Source organism: Physeter macrocephalus, chromosome 13, assembly GCF_002837175.3.
Source record: "Physeter macrocephalus isolate SW-GA chromosome 13, ASM283717v5, whole genome shotgun sequence".
Classification (NCBI taxonomy): Eukaryota; Metazoa; Chordata; class Mammalia; order Artiodactyla; family Physeteridae; genus Physeter; species Physeter macrocephalus.
The window spans coordinates 34,552,446-34,567,949 of NC_041226.1; the positions used below are offsets into that span (position 1 = coordinate 34,552,446).

Sequence of the window (15,504 nt, forward strand, 5' to 3'; positions counted from 1 at the left end):
TCCCGGATCGGGGCACGAACCCGTGTCCCCTGCATCGGCAGGCGGATTCTCAACCACTGCGCCACCAGGGAAGCCCCCCTTAAAATAATTTTTGATAATAAGTGGAATAATAGGTTGAATTGTGTCCCATCCATCACCCCCGCCCCCCACCCCCAAACAAGATAGCTTGAAGTCTTGACCACCAGTACCTTAAAATGTGACTGACTCTTTTTGGAAACAGTCTTTGCAGAGATACTAAGTTAAAAAGAGGTCATTAGGTTGGGCCCTAAGCCAATATGACCCTAATTTAATCTCCTTATAAAGAGGGGAAATTTAGACACAGAGATAGACACTTACAGAGGGAAGTTGACCTGAAGACACACAGTGAGAAGATGGCTGTGTGACTGGAGTGATACATCTATAAGCTAAGGAATGCCCAGGATTGCCAGCAAACAGCAGAAGCTAGAAGAGGCAGGGAAGGTTCTTCCCTAAATCTGTCAGAGAGGGCATGGCCCTGCCAACAACACTGAATGAGAGTTAACTGGTTAACTGCAAATCAGGTTAACAAGAAAGGTACAATAAGTTATACCAAGGTTGGATATTAATTGATTCTTGAGTGTGTTTGGTTAAATTCTATGTATGGGACAATATTCTTAATTAGATATTTACTTGGGAGATAATTGGGAGAGGGAAAGGCTTTGGAAGGATTTTTTTTTTTTTTACATTTAGATAAGTTTTTGAATAAGAAGGATGAATTATAGTTTTAATGTCCAGTCCTTTTTACATTTACTTTAGCATATCTACAGCAGGGATGTAAATTTTCTCTTATGTGTCAACTCTGATCTGTTGATAGTTGCTAGTATATTTAGAAAGGATTTTGTGTTTGGAAGTCACAAAATCAGGGTTTGAAAAAAAGTCAGGGTTTTAAAAACAGGATTTTTTAAAAAGTGCTGTGCTTTTAACAACGTCTACATGGGTATCAGAGTAGCTGTCTGCACCATGCATGCCATGTGTAATGCTATCTTAAAGCCTACCCATCTTAACTCTTAAATGTATAAAAGTTAGTTATGTATTCCTCAGCTGGTTTTGATTCAGTACATTTCTTCATGGGATATGTTTATGTTACTTAAACAGTCCTTTAATTCTACTCAGGTCTAGATTTTTCAAGATTTGGGGTTCTGACATTTGTAAAGTAGATTTTTTATTTGGGGTAGAGGCTGTCAAAGCTTCATAGATAGTATTGCTAATAAATATAGAGCAGAGTACTGAAACAATAGAGAGTAGAAAAAAAACCAAGCTACTGAGATGGTACCATTTTGTTAGCTTCTTTTTATACTTTGCATTTTTGGAGAGGTGCTGTATAAATTGCACTTCCTTAGGACAGAGAAGTATCAACCATGAAAATTTTTCATTAGGTAGTTTTCACTACCTGTATTATTTTCAAAAGCCTTATTCTGACATATAAAATTTCTTTTTTGTTTGTTTTGCATTTGTAATGGTGCAGAGAAAGTACTCAAGGCACAACCCTGCATATCACAGATCCTTCCTTGACTATTGGTATGAAAAAACAGCAAGTGATGTATTAATATCACAGTTTTTCCATAAACATCAGATGTAATTTTTAGATAAAAAACAGTATGTAGTTAAAAACTTATACCTTGCTTGTTTATTGGCTATCAGCATAACTTTTGTCTTCGTTCCTTACAGGTTGATGAGAAGGCTCTGAGGCACATAACAGAAATGGGCTTTAGTAAAGAAGCAACAAGGCAAGCTCTCATGGATAATGGCAACAACTTAGAAGCAGCACTGAATGTACTTCTTAACAGCAATAAACAGAAACCTGTTACGGGTCCACCTCTGAGAGGTATAATTCATTAAGCAATGTGCCAGACAATTATTTGATTTTCAGAGAAATATATGTTGTCAACAAAGACTGGGTTTTCTTGCTGTGAAGGCTATAACTTCATTTACCATTATGGTAAATGGAAGGAGCAGCAGTTTGGGAACCACAGAGACTTATGTAGGTTATTCTTAGTCTCATTGTCTTCATCTTTATATAAAGTAGGTCTAATACCTTATTTAACAAGGTCATGAATAATACAGAAAATATAAAGTAACTAGGTCTATTAACTATTTCTAGAACTAGGCCATTTGTATAAATGACTGATTAGTCTACAAACTTTTAATAATTAACAGGAACATGACTTTTATTTAATGTTATTTTAAAATTATTGTATGGTCAAATGTATTATGTGATTTTTCAAGTCCCAATCCTATATTCTTTTAAAAAAATAAGTGGTTGCTATACAGTAGAGATTGGCACAACATTGTAAATCAACTACAATTAAAAAAAAAAAAGTGGTTAAAGAAAAATCTTATAAAAATGATTTATTTACCTTAAAAGATAATTTACATGAACAAATTCAAATTTCCAGATAGATCATTTACAGGATTAAAGGTGCTACTTAATATAGTCATTTAAAAACATTTTTGTTATAATGGATGTAGAATATACAGAAAAATATGAAAAGAAATATATATATAAAGGTCTACTTAAGATGTCTGCTGATTATATTTTAGTGTATATTCTTCTTTTGTTTTTGCATGTATAATATATATGTCTTTCTTTACTTCTTAAGGTAAAGGAAAAGGCAGGGGGCGAATAAGATCTGAAGATGAAGAGGAACTGGGAAATGCAAGGCCATCAGCACCAAGCACATTATTTGACTTCTTGGAATCTAAAATGGGGACTTTGAGTGTGGAAGGTAGGCCAACTTAAAGTAGATTTCTTTTTATTTATTTTAATTAATTAATTTATTTATTTATTTTTGGCTGCGTTGGGTCTTCGTTGCTGCGTGCAGGCTTTCTGTAGTTGTGGCGAGTGGGGGCTACTCTTCGTTGCAGTGCATGGGCTTCTCATTGCGGTGGCTTCTCTTGTTGTGGAGCATGGGCTCTAGGCGCATGGGCTTCAGTAGTTGTGGCATGCAGGCTCAGTAGTTGTGGCTCGTGGGCTCTAGAGTGCAAGCTCAGTAGTTGTAGCACACGGGCTTAGTTGCTTTGTGGCATGTCAGATCTTCCTGGACCAGGGCTCAAACCCATGTCCCCTGCATTGGCAGGCAGATTTTTAACCACTGCACCACGAGGGAAGTCCCTAAAGTAGATTTCTTTTTAAAACACCACACTTTATTTGGAATTGTTCAAAAAAGGCATAATTTACTGACAGTGTGAATGTCTACTCTGGGTATTTACAAATTTATTTAATTACAAATTTCCTGTTTGACAAAAGTACAGAAGAAAATTTTAATTGTTGCATTCTGAAAATGTTAAAGCTTATTTTGCCCTCTAACTGTATGGGCAATATCACCAAACTCTTTCCCTCAGTTTACTAGATGACAGATTTAGCTATGAAAACATATTGTTATGTTGGAGAAATTACTATATAATTTTATTTAACTTTTTTGATTGTGAAATTGGTCTACTTTTTCTCTACATATTACACATTGTATGAAAATATGTGGTTATGGTTAGGGTTAAATGAGCACAGTGTGTGAGTATGCTCCCACATTGTGATATAATTCTTAGTATGATATATTTTAGTGATTAACATAATACTGAAAGAGATATAATCATGTTAAATGTTTATTTTTTAATTGAAGTATGGAATATGATATTTTCTAGAATTGTAAGATTTTAATATATGATTCCAAAAAGTTAGGGAAATATTCTTTTAGATTTAGTTTTCTCTTTCAGATATATTTCGAATTAAATTTAAGCTCAGAGATAAAACACTTTTATAATAAATTTGAAGTGTACAGATTTCATGAAAATGGAATCTTTTGTTAGATGACAAAGAAAAGATAATGCATTGTTTGAAAAACAAATGTTGGATGTAGAATGTAGATGAGATTTGTAAGTAGACAGATGTAAGAGCAATATTTTCTTGCTTTTAAAGTATGATGAATTCATTTCCTATTGCTGTTTCACAAATTACCAAAAGGTCAGTGGTTTAAAACAAGGCAAATATACTATCTCATAGTTTCTGTGGTTCAGGAGTCAAAGCACAGCTTAGTTGAGATCTCTGATCAATGTTTCACATACTAAAATCAAGATTTCAGCTGGGGCTGTGATCTTGCCTCAGGCTTGAGGTCCTCTTACAAGTTAACTGGTTGTTAGCAATATTCACTTCCTTGTGGATGTAGGACTGACATTCTTGCTTTCTCGTTTGATGTTTCCTGGGGAGTGCCTTCAGCTCCTAGAAGCCCTCAGGTCCTTGCCACATGACCTCCTCCCTAGGCAGTTCACATGTTTGCTTCTGCAAGGTTAGCAGAAGAATCTCTACTGCTTCTTAAAATCTAACTTCTAGATATTTTTGTCCCAACCTCCCTTTATACTATCACAATCAGAGCTCCTTTGATTTCCTTTTATCCTTCTATCTCCCTACATTTGCTTTTGACTCCTAGAGTCTCTACTAAATCATAATGAAGTTGAGACCAGGAATAGTAATTCTACAGTGACCTGTGTGTCTGTCAGCTTTCAGTTCTCACAGAACACATCCTATACCAGCAAAATTTAGTATACTAGCATTCCACTTGGGAAAAGGTATTAAAGTTAATTAAGTTACATGACATGAATAATACACTCAAATCCAAACATCAGTGTTAGAGAGATTTACTTCTCAGGGGACAGAAATTTATAAACACATATGTTAATATTGGATATTGTTTTAGTAGACTGTTTTGTATTTACATTATTGTTATTAATATGGTACAGAATCAGCTAGAATGTGAGAAAGATATAGACATTATAATAGTATTTCACACCCTAGATTTTCACAAGGAATATAACCTGTGACCTTCATAAATCCCCAAATTAAAAAATTAGGTATTTCTAATGTTTGTAGAGGCTCTTAAATTTTATCCAAATTCACATGTTCCTTTGATCATCCTAACCCCAGAAATTACCCCCTCCAACTTACATTAGAGTTTTCTGTCCTACTTGATAACCACTATTCTCAGAGAAGCAAATTTCTGTTCTTTCCTAGAAGTACTGTATGGGGAGGCCAGCTAACCAAGATGGGAGATAGGCAGAGGCTTCTTAGAGTAGGTGGCACTTAGACAGGTCAGAGGAGGAGTGTTGGGGGAAGGGCGGTCCAAATGTAGGGAACTCTGCATGTCCAGGCTTGAAGGCAGCAGAACGCCAATTCCTATGCCTGGGAGGTTGTGGGAGAGGTGGAGGTAGAAGGCCAGATGTAAAAGTGGTAGTCTGGAGCCAGATCAAGAGGATTTTGTCGTAAGGAGTTTTTATTTTATCCAAATGACAGTGCAAAGCCATGAAAGGGTTTTGGCATGACAATAACAAAGTTTGGTGCTTTGAGAAAAAAATTTGTCCATTGGCAAGGTGGAAAATGGGATTGAGACTGAAGTGAGGCTACTGTGTTGTGAGAAATTATTCATTCTATATATGCAGTATTTTATGTAGTATTTATTTGTACCTGGTCTATGATAAGCAGCAGGGATACAAAATTTAATAAAATACCTCAGTCAGAAAATTCATGGAAATAGATGGATTTTGTAGCTCTTGCCCCAAAGAAGCTTACTGTTAGTTTGTGAGACAGAAGAAACCACAAACTTAAAAGGTCATAGGAATGCTTATTAAAAAGAATATTATTATTTACTTTGTGTAAACCTTTTTATCATTTACTTAGTGTAAGCAACACTAAACAAAATACAAAGACTTAGCAGAGGTATTTTGAATACAATAGTCAAATCTGATCTGGCATTTTTGTAATCTGTAATAATATTACATTCTTTATTTCAAAGTTTTATTGCCAAAATAAGGCTAACTAGTTGTTTTGAATGGCTAAGAAATCCTTTAAACAGGCAGCCTTGAAAATACTGCTTGGTTTGCTATTTCATTGTTTTAAATGTTTGACCAGAGAAACTTATCCTTTCAGTAATAGCTCTTCTCACTCTAAACTCTTTCTTTCATGATGCTGACATCACATCAGAGGAGATTAATGATAACAAACATGAGCACAAACAGCGGGACAATAAATTGATACATATATGGACTGAAGATTATCATGCTTGTAGATGTTTCTTATGCAGGCATGCCTGGAAGATATTGCAGGTTCGGTTCCAGACCACCGCAATAAAGTGAATATTGCAATAAAGCAAGTCACACGAATTTTTTGGTTTCTCAGTGCATATAAAAGTTATGTTTATCCTATATTGTAGTCTGTTAAGTGTGCAATAGTATTATGTCTGGAAAAACAATGTACATACCTTAATTTAAAATGCTTTATTGTTAAAAAAAATGCTAACCATCATCTGAGGCTTCAGCAAGTCATAGTAGTAACATCAAAGATCACTGATCACAGATCACCATAACAAATATAAAAATAATGAAAAAGTTTGTAATATTGTGAATTACCAAAATGTGACACAGAGAATGGAAGTGAGCAAATGCTGTTGGAAAACTGGTGCCAGTAGGCTTGCTTGATGCAGGGTTGCCACAAGCCTTCAATTTGTTTAAAAAAAAATGCAATATCTGCAAAGCGCAGTAAAAGCGCAGGTGTGCGTGTATTCTCTTGGCTCTGTCTTCATGTAATCCTGTTACAATAAGGGTGACAGGATTAATGGAAATGCTTGATGTGTTGTCCTCCTCAGGTATCTTGCAAAGATCATTCTGTTACTCCTTCTCTTATTAATTCTCATACTATTGAGGTATTCCTAGGTGAGCTGAGGTTCATAGTAAAATAAACAGTTGAGGCAAGCTAATGAATTGTTTTTCTGCTTATTTCATGATTTCATGTTCCTTTTTAATTGAAAATAAAGCCCAGAATAACCTCTTACTTTTGTAAAATTGAAGCTCCACTTTGGTTTTCCCTTAGAATTTGGTCATTGTTCCATAAATCTTATGTTCTAAAATTAACTCTGCATTGATGGGAGAAAATATTGGCCATTTTTCTAAGGAAAATCTAGAAAGCTTTTCGGGGTAGAGTCTCCATAAATTTTAATGGTTAAATGCCTTATGGACAGCTAATGAAAATAACTATGGGCTTTTAATTTTATTCATGTTCATATCATCAGTGTCATTATTTGTGTCTGTTACAGACCTAAATTGATTATAAAGAAGTAATCATGATTCAATGATGTGTATATTTGGGGTTTTTTTAAATGTTTGTTTCTAATTCAGTTGAATTATCAAACCTCTCTTGCTTCTATGTTTGTATCATTTAAGCTGTCTGAGGATTTTGTTTAGTTCAGGTAACCCTAAAAGTCATATTTAGCTGAAAAAGCCTAGGCCTGGATGGACTTGTTATGTAATATCAAATTCTGTGTAATGTGTTAGGCTTGTTGGAAAAAAAATACATCCTCTAAGAATGTGTTTCTTACAGATTTAATGCAGGTAAGTAACACATTTACTTTCACATTGTATTATATAATTTTCTCTAAAAGAACAAAGGTCACTATCATTTCTTTATTCTGATTTTTAAAAATTTCCGCCAGAGGTACAGGCTTACCTTGGAGACAATGTGAGTTTGGTTCCAGACTTTTACAATAAAGCAAACATCACAATAAAGCGAGTCACACAAATTTTTTTTGATTTCTCAGTGCATATAAAAGTCATGTTTACACTATACAGTAGTCTGTTAAGTATGCAATAGCATTATGTCTAAAAAAACAATGTACATACCTTAATTAAAAATTGCTTTATTGCTCAAAAATGCTAACCATCATCTAACAATTCAGAGTTGCCACAGATCTTCAATTTGTAAGAAACGCAGTATTGGCAAAGTACAATAAAGTGAAATGCAATAAAATAAGTAGTGCCTGTAATTGATCATCACATGTACTTTTCCTAGAGATTTTCTCGTATCATTAACTTTTTTGTTGTGTCTTTTAATTCAAGTCAAATGTAATTCTAGTTGACATTATTATCAATATTCTGAAAAATACGAGGTTGGATTACATTGTTTTATGAGAGTAATCACTAAAGTGTTCTATGTGATATGTAATAATTTGATGTCAAGTTGGTTGATATCAGTATTCAATTGATGAGTTTGTGATAGGGTTGTGTTCGAAATGGCTCATATATAGGCTCTTAAAAAAAAGTTTGGTTTCACAGACTAGAGTTCATGGCCAGATTATCAGGCCAGCTTTCAACTTTACATACCTTAAGTTTATCAATATATTACTTCAGTAATACATAACTACCATTTGAAACAATGCCCACTAGAAATATATATTTTAAGTTTCAACTTGGGACAAAAAGAGTAGGTTTTATTCTTTCTGTTATCATGGAAGATATCTGGGTTGGCCAGAGATAGAGGCAGGGGTTGCCTTAAGACAGTAACTTTACTGTTTTAACTTTTTACATCTAAATAAAACCAGGAAAACCTTCTTTTTTTCCAAATGGGGAACAAGAGGCATTGTGAGAAAAGTGGACAGAGTAACTTTCTTAAGTTCATACTCCTCTGTTTCCTTGTTTCTATAGCTTATTTTGTAAATTAAGTATGTGTTACAAGTTTTATTTATGTTTCTCCATATTTTGTGTCAAAATTTTAAAAAGTAGACTAGAGAATATGACCCAGTTATGTAAAGGCTAAACACTTAGAAAAATCTGAACAGAATTCAAATAGAGATATTTTTTATGAAAAGGATAAGATTTATTAAATTAAACAATTATAGGAACTAAGAACTCATCCAACATTCATAAATGTTGGACATGGTCATAGGTGATCAAGCTTCCCCTTTCCAGGACCCAGTCTCATCTTCTGCTTTTCCTCTTTTATTCCTTGGTTCACAGAATTCTGTAATCTCTCAAGAAGCATGATTATCTGAGTCACAGTCCTTTTGGCTTGTTGGTATAATTGAGAAGAGCACCTCATAGCTAGTTGCATCTGTGTCCTTTCTACTTTCAAGCTTGCCAGCTTGTTGCTTTCTTGTAGGACTTACTGAAGGCAATAAGAAATAACCAACACCTTTCATCACCCTGACATTTTCATACCAAGTTCTCTAAAGCATTGGCCTCATTAGTTAGGTGGTCTCAGTTCCAAGACAATAGGCTACAGTTTAACCAAACAATGAGTAGTGCCAACTTCTGTTAGGGGATGAAGCAGCTTTCACTACCCTGTACCCTTCCTTTACTAAACAAGTTTTACATTTTAGGTCTGTCACTTGATATCACTCTTTTTCCTGGCACTAATTTCTGAATTAGTTTGCATTAAGCTGTAAGCCACAGAAATCCAAATATGAAAAAAAGTAATTTATTGGCTTATATAACTAGAAGGTCTTTCTCTGTCTCTGAATTGCGTGTTGATGGGCTGTCTTCATGTGGTAGCAAAGATTGGCCCAGGTAGCACCAGGTATAGCATAAGGCCAACGTATATAAGGGGGCATAATGACATATAAAGATAGGCACATGAAAACACTTATCTTAATTTTGCAAGCACGTTTTTTCTGGGAAAAGGTAAATACCTTTCGTCATATAATTATTGATTCCCCAAGCTCAACTCCCAGTGGGGATGTTGGCATTTTTGTGTGTGAAGTGGCTGAAATAGGAGTACAAAGAGACTTGGATGGTCTCTTTGACAGTTGTTGGTGTTAAATCTCCATTCATAATATGAAAAAGTAATAAAAAAAATATTTCTCAGAAACAATCAAATGGCCCTTATCAGACAGAAAAAGACCTTCCATCTTCTAATGTCTATATCTTCCTCCTTCTTAGTCAGGAGAGCTTAGGACATCTTAATTGATTCTGGATTATATGTTAAAGGGGAGGGAGTAGTTATCACTGAAAGCAGAGTTCTGTTACCAAAAGAAGGGGAGAATTGAATGGATGCTGTGGCAGATAAATACAACTGATTCTACCACTAACTTAACTCACAGCTCTTGTATTTACTAGTTGTATGTCTTTGGGAAAGTTATATAATCCCTCAAACCTTAATTTCATTATTGGGAAATGGGGAAACAGTAGCACCACCTAAGTTTAGAGTTATTGAGAAGATCAAATTAGATTATGCATAAAAGTGCTAAGCACAGTGTTTGGCACATAGGCCTCCATATAATGGTAGTTCTAACACCACCACCACCACTATCATCATCATTAACATCATTGTGATTAGCAGTAGTAGCAGTAGCATCCTCTACTCATTGTGTCCTCATCTCCTCCCCTACTACCCAACTTTAGGCCCTCATCAACGCTCCACTGACTCTTTGCAGAACTTTATCATCTCATCCTCCATTTTGCAAACAGTGATCTTTCAAGACACAAATTTGATCCCACTACCCCCTTGCTTAAAATGCTCCATTGACTCTTCTTGTTGGCAGAATAAAATTCAGATTATATTACATATACTATTTTTGTGGAGTTCCATTTCTTTATTTTCTGTGGATTTCGTGAGAAGTAGCATTTTTCTTGGTTAATGGTACTGCATAATTTCAAATTCCACATAATATTCAGATGTAATATGTTTAGATGGTAGCAGGTATGATATTAATGGTTGATGAGTAATGCATATGAAGTCGCAGGCTTTTGATGGTTGGTAGGTGTCTTTTTTGGCTTTGTTTTATTTTCATTTAATCAAGTTTCAATTCAGTTTAAATAGTTTAACTTATAGATTTATAGCTTGAATTTTAAAGAATGAAGAATAGGGATACAGGAAGGGAATGTGATAGAATGGTAACAGTTTAATTGGAAGGCCAGAAAACTAGGTCAAGAAGACAAGGAGAATGTGTATGTGTTAGGCTAGATGTTCTTGTGAAGGATTTCCTCAAGAAAGGATTGCCCATGTATTGAGTATCGTGTATGTTTACATCGCCCATGTATTGAGTATTGTGCATGTTTACATCCATTTGCATCAAACAACATTCCTCCTCATTTCCCTCTGCAACTGATTGATTGAAATTGATGGTGGAATGCTTACTTGGAAGCCAGGGATGAATGATTGCTATGTGAATAGTCATAAGCTGTTAGCAAAAGAGAGAAAATGTGTAGTTATCTCCCCACTGTCTGTCACTTTCTCTCTATCCCTAACCACCAGTATGACCTTCCCAGTCCTTGATTTTTTCTTATAGGACTGATTTCTTTCTACCGTTCCTTTTTTTTTTTAAGTGCAAATTTACCCCACATATCTAGATAGTGCTTTAAGGTTAACTTGAGATAGTTGTTTCTAATTCTGTCATGTGGACTTGTTACCTTAACAGTGAACAGACTGTACCAGTGGTACTGTAGTCTGTACTGGTATAGTGTCTGATTTTGAATAAGTACAGATAAGTACTGAAATTGAGAGTAAGTATTCAGAAACTCTTTTAGCAGTTTGTCAATGCCTCAATATTTGTTACTGCATTTTACAAAAGTGACAGTCAACAGTTGATTGGAAATTAAAACCAGAACCAATAACTACAACAAAAACCCTGGTCCTTAGCTAGAATTACTTTGAAATGCTCTGATCTGTGTTGTTATGACATTGTTGTCCCTAGATTTGCAAGCATTCTGACAGCATAGCACCTGACATTATCCAGGTAGTTTAAGGTGTTAGATAAAATAGCAGGTGGCGGCTTCCCTGGTGGCGTGGTGGTTGAGAGTCCGCCTGCCGATGCAGGGGACCATGGGTTCGCCCGTGAGCCATGGCCACTGAGCCTGCGCACCCGGAGCCTGTGCTCTGCAACGGGAGAGGCCACAGCAGTGAGAGGCCCGCGTAACGCAAAAAAAAAAAAAAAAATAGCAGGTGGAAAGTGAAAATATGACACAGTGCTGCACAGGTAATGTCCGGATTATTAATGTAAAGTTAGTAGTTATTTGAATTTAAAAATTAATTGTATATAGAAATTTATATGTGGATTTAGGGATAACTTTAGTGAAAAAGTTTAAAGGTAATATATGGAAAGTTGGTGAAAATTGGCTTACCATGAATTTGAAATACACTTTTTAAAGATATGTTAAGTTTTTAAAAAATCAAGGAGAGATACTCAGCAGGCAGTAGAATTTAGAGATTGAATAGAGCTGGAAGAGCCAGCAAAGGAAACTGAGAAAACAGCTGCCAAAAAGTAGGAGGAGTAGAAACAGAGATAAGGATGGGAAGTGTCCATTGGGTTTACATAGCATTAAGGGTGTGCTGGTGAATGTTTAACAGCTGGCTCTGGGGGAAGAGGTGGGAGGCAGGGGAGGGATGCTCTGATTTTTAGCTTTTCCTGATTTCTGTGGTGTAAATATTCCACTATGGCTAATTTCAAGCTATCAACAATTAGTTAATTTCAATCTGCAACCAGATTGCAGATTTTCTGAAAGTTTAATAATCAGTTTTTGTGCAATATTCAGACCGGCTCCAACACGCCACTGATTGGAGACCTTGACAAAAATAGTGTCAGTGAAGTAGTGGGGTTAGAAGACAAGCTGAAGGATATCCAGTAGATAAATGTTCTATGGATGTTAAAGTGATTATTTTGAAGAGAGTGCTAAGAAAGGACATATTTAATATAGCATGAAAAAGTTATGCTTTAGGCTTCGGGTGATGGGCAATTTCTCTTCCTATAACATAATATTTTTAAAAGGCTACAGTTTATTTTTTACTATATGGAGAACATAATCATTTAATAACCACTTGTGTTTATATGTACCTGCTAAGAATGAAACATAGTTCCTTGTCTTAACCTTTTTAATCTTTCAGAATTCATACAGAATAAATTTATAGAGGAAGCAACTTTTTACAGAGGAAACAAAGTATAAATTTTGAGCTGAGATTTAAAATTTTATAGCCAAAGAGTTTTGTGATCATTACAGAATATACACAATATCTAATGATATTTTGCACAAAAGCCCTGATTTGTATAACTGAGAAAATTAGTTGAAAATTTTGATGTGAAAAAAATGTAATTGGGTTTATATATAGACATAGAAATATTAGAAAGTGTTATGCTTCTGTTTTAATGTGAATTCATGTACTAATCAGTTAATACCATCTTTTTGTAACAAGTATCTTTAATGATTTGTTTTTATTTTGCTTTATTTGTTGAAGGATTACTCAGCAATAATTTTAACTATTCTTCTTGAATTAATGTCTGCATTAGTAGGTAACCTGTTGTACTGTGGTACTATGACTTTTTAAAAATAGTATCTAGCCCACAAATGGCCATTCCTTTGGTTTTGCGAAAGAGCTTTTGTGATTTCTGCATCGCACCAGAAATGAACAAATGTAGGTGATAAAATTGTAGTTAACATGTTGGTTACATTCTGTTTTGTTCCTGTGGGCAGGCAGCTTGGCATAGTGAGAAAATCGTGGGCTTTTGCTTCAGTTAGATTTGAGTTAAGCTCTGGCTTCAACATTTTCTAGCTGTTAGCCTTGCTTTTTGTTAATTCACTTGTAAAATGGGGATAATAATATTGCCCTTCAGCGTGGTTGGGAGAATCATATGAAGTAATGTAGTCAAAAGACCTTAAAGTAGAGTCAGGTACGTAGTAAAGTCTTAATTAAGTCATTTCTTCAGGTAGGTGTCTCAGAATAAAATGAAGAGTCATCTTGGGAAACAAAATATACCTGTTTCTCTACTATAAAAAGCAGGTACAACTGTGACTGGAGAATGAATACTCTGCAAAGAAGTATTAATATTTTAAGATACCTGATTAATTAAGCACATTCTTATGTACAAACCCAAATAATTTGTGACAATTAATAAATTCGTTCTTAATGATCCTTGCATTTCAAATCATGGGGCTGTAAAACATTGTAATCAATTATCTTGTAAAGATGCATTTTGAAACTCATGATCTGGTCTAATAGGAACATTTTATTACAAGGCAAATGAAACTCATGTAGTAGTCTTTGATTAATTTTATCATATGGACTTTTATCACTTTGATTTTTTAGATGTTTTCACAGTTTTATCTATTTTGTGATGAATTTTTCTGTCACTTTTTTGCTAATTTTCTTTTTTTTTTCCCCTCCTATTTAATATTAAATGTTACCAATTTCCATTTATGCTTTTGTTTCATCTTTCCCCTTCAGGTCATTAAAAAAAAGAAAAAAATAGTGATGCATTTTATTCTCCTTCCTGTACAAAAGAGTGTCTCAGTATATTCCTATTAGAGTGACTGTAGACCTGGCCCCTGGTGCCAATTAGTATTTTGGTGGTTTGGAATGATCATGCCTCCTCACGAAAGGTGGCAGAGAGCCACTAGATTCCTACTGCAGAATTGAGGAGCTTTCTGTTTGACTTTTGGGCTATTTCTTAATTTATTTAAAATCACCGTTCCAGAATTTAGTGATTGAGCATATTCTTTTATTTATTTAATAGATTAGTTCAGTTTCAAAATATTTACTTTATATCTGACTTCATTACTTAACTACCTAAGATAAAAGGTATTAGGTTTAAGGAAATCCAAGAAGGATGAAACTTTTAAGGACCTTCCTTGGCTTACTGTTATTTTATTTTGGAATGAAATGGATGTATATGAAAACTATGTTCTTTTAAAAGCACAATTTTATCTTCTGCCTCATTGAGTTTATTTTTTTTAAGGCGTTCTTATTTAAAAAGCAGTTTCCTTTATAGATTCTTCTCTCACTATATTGCCTCAGCATAATAATGCAAATGAAGTATATTCTTTAGTAGTAAAATTGTTTTATTCTGTAATCTAATGTACATCTTCAGTTAAAATAGATTAGGAAATCGTTACCTTTTTTCTTCTTTTAGAAGAACTGAAATCAAATTCTCCCACACCTACCAAGCCTACTTGAAGCCTTCATTCCGTATATATGGTTATTCAACTGCCATTTGTAGTCCAGGATACTCAGTTACTCTCATGATGACTTAAGTTATTTGTATTTCCTGATCATCATAGATTTTGGTGTCCCTAACTGGAATAATTTTGAAAAATTGATCCCTAAACACAGATCTAAAAAGCTTACTCCCCGAATATCTATTCAAACCTTGTTGTCAGGAAATAAAATACCTTCATATTTGATTTATTTTGGAAGCTGAAAAATTTCTTCAATTCAATATATAAAGGACTTTACCTCTCTCTATTAAATAAACCCCACAACACCCGTATGCTACGACTGCTGTGGGGACTATTGATAATGTGTATAAAGTGCTAGTGTGGGGTACCTAATACATAGCAGATTGTCAGCAAGCAACGGCTGCTGCCTTTATTCTCTAATAATGACTGGAACAAATGCCAAAACATGCTTTCTGCTGAAAATGCTCATTTGTGTCCATTTTTCTTCTCTCTAAAGAGAAAATTAATATTGACTACAGTGGTTTAAAAATAAAGCCACCTTGGGAAGAAGTGATTTTGTAAAAATGTCTCTGTAGATGGTCTTGGCTAGTATTTGAGATCTTGCATATTTGAAAAATCTTTATTCTTTGTCACAATTAATGGGTGGTTTGGCTGAATATAGAATTGTACTTAGAAAATAATTTTCCTTTAATTTCAAAGGCATTTAAAGTCTGTTAGATTGCCTTCTAGCTTCCAGTGGTTCCATTGAGAAGTTTCTTTTCATTCTGAGCCTTGATCTTTAGTCCT

The 15,504-nt window shown here is 34.6% G+C and overlaps 1 protein-coding gene across 3 annotated transcripts in view; it reads left to right on the forward strand.

Annotated features, from left to right (window-relative positions):
• The window catches only part of TDRD3 (tudor domain containing 3), a 224,255-nt gene that overhangs the window by 156,363 nt on the left and 52,388 nt on the right, over window positions 1–15,504 (forward strand). For all 3 annotated transcript variants that reach the window (XM_024125920.2, XM_028497324.2, XM_028497322.2), the window contains 2 exons: window positions 1,687–1,843; window positions 2,619–2,744. In XM_024125920.2, coding sequence (XP_023981688.1) covers window positions 1,687–1,843; window positions 2,619–2,744 — 283 coding nt within the window. The remainder of the gene's footprint in view (window positions 1–1,686; window positions 1,844–2,618; window positions 2,745–15,504) is intronic.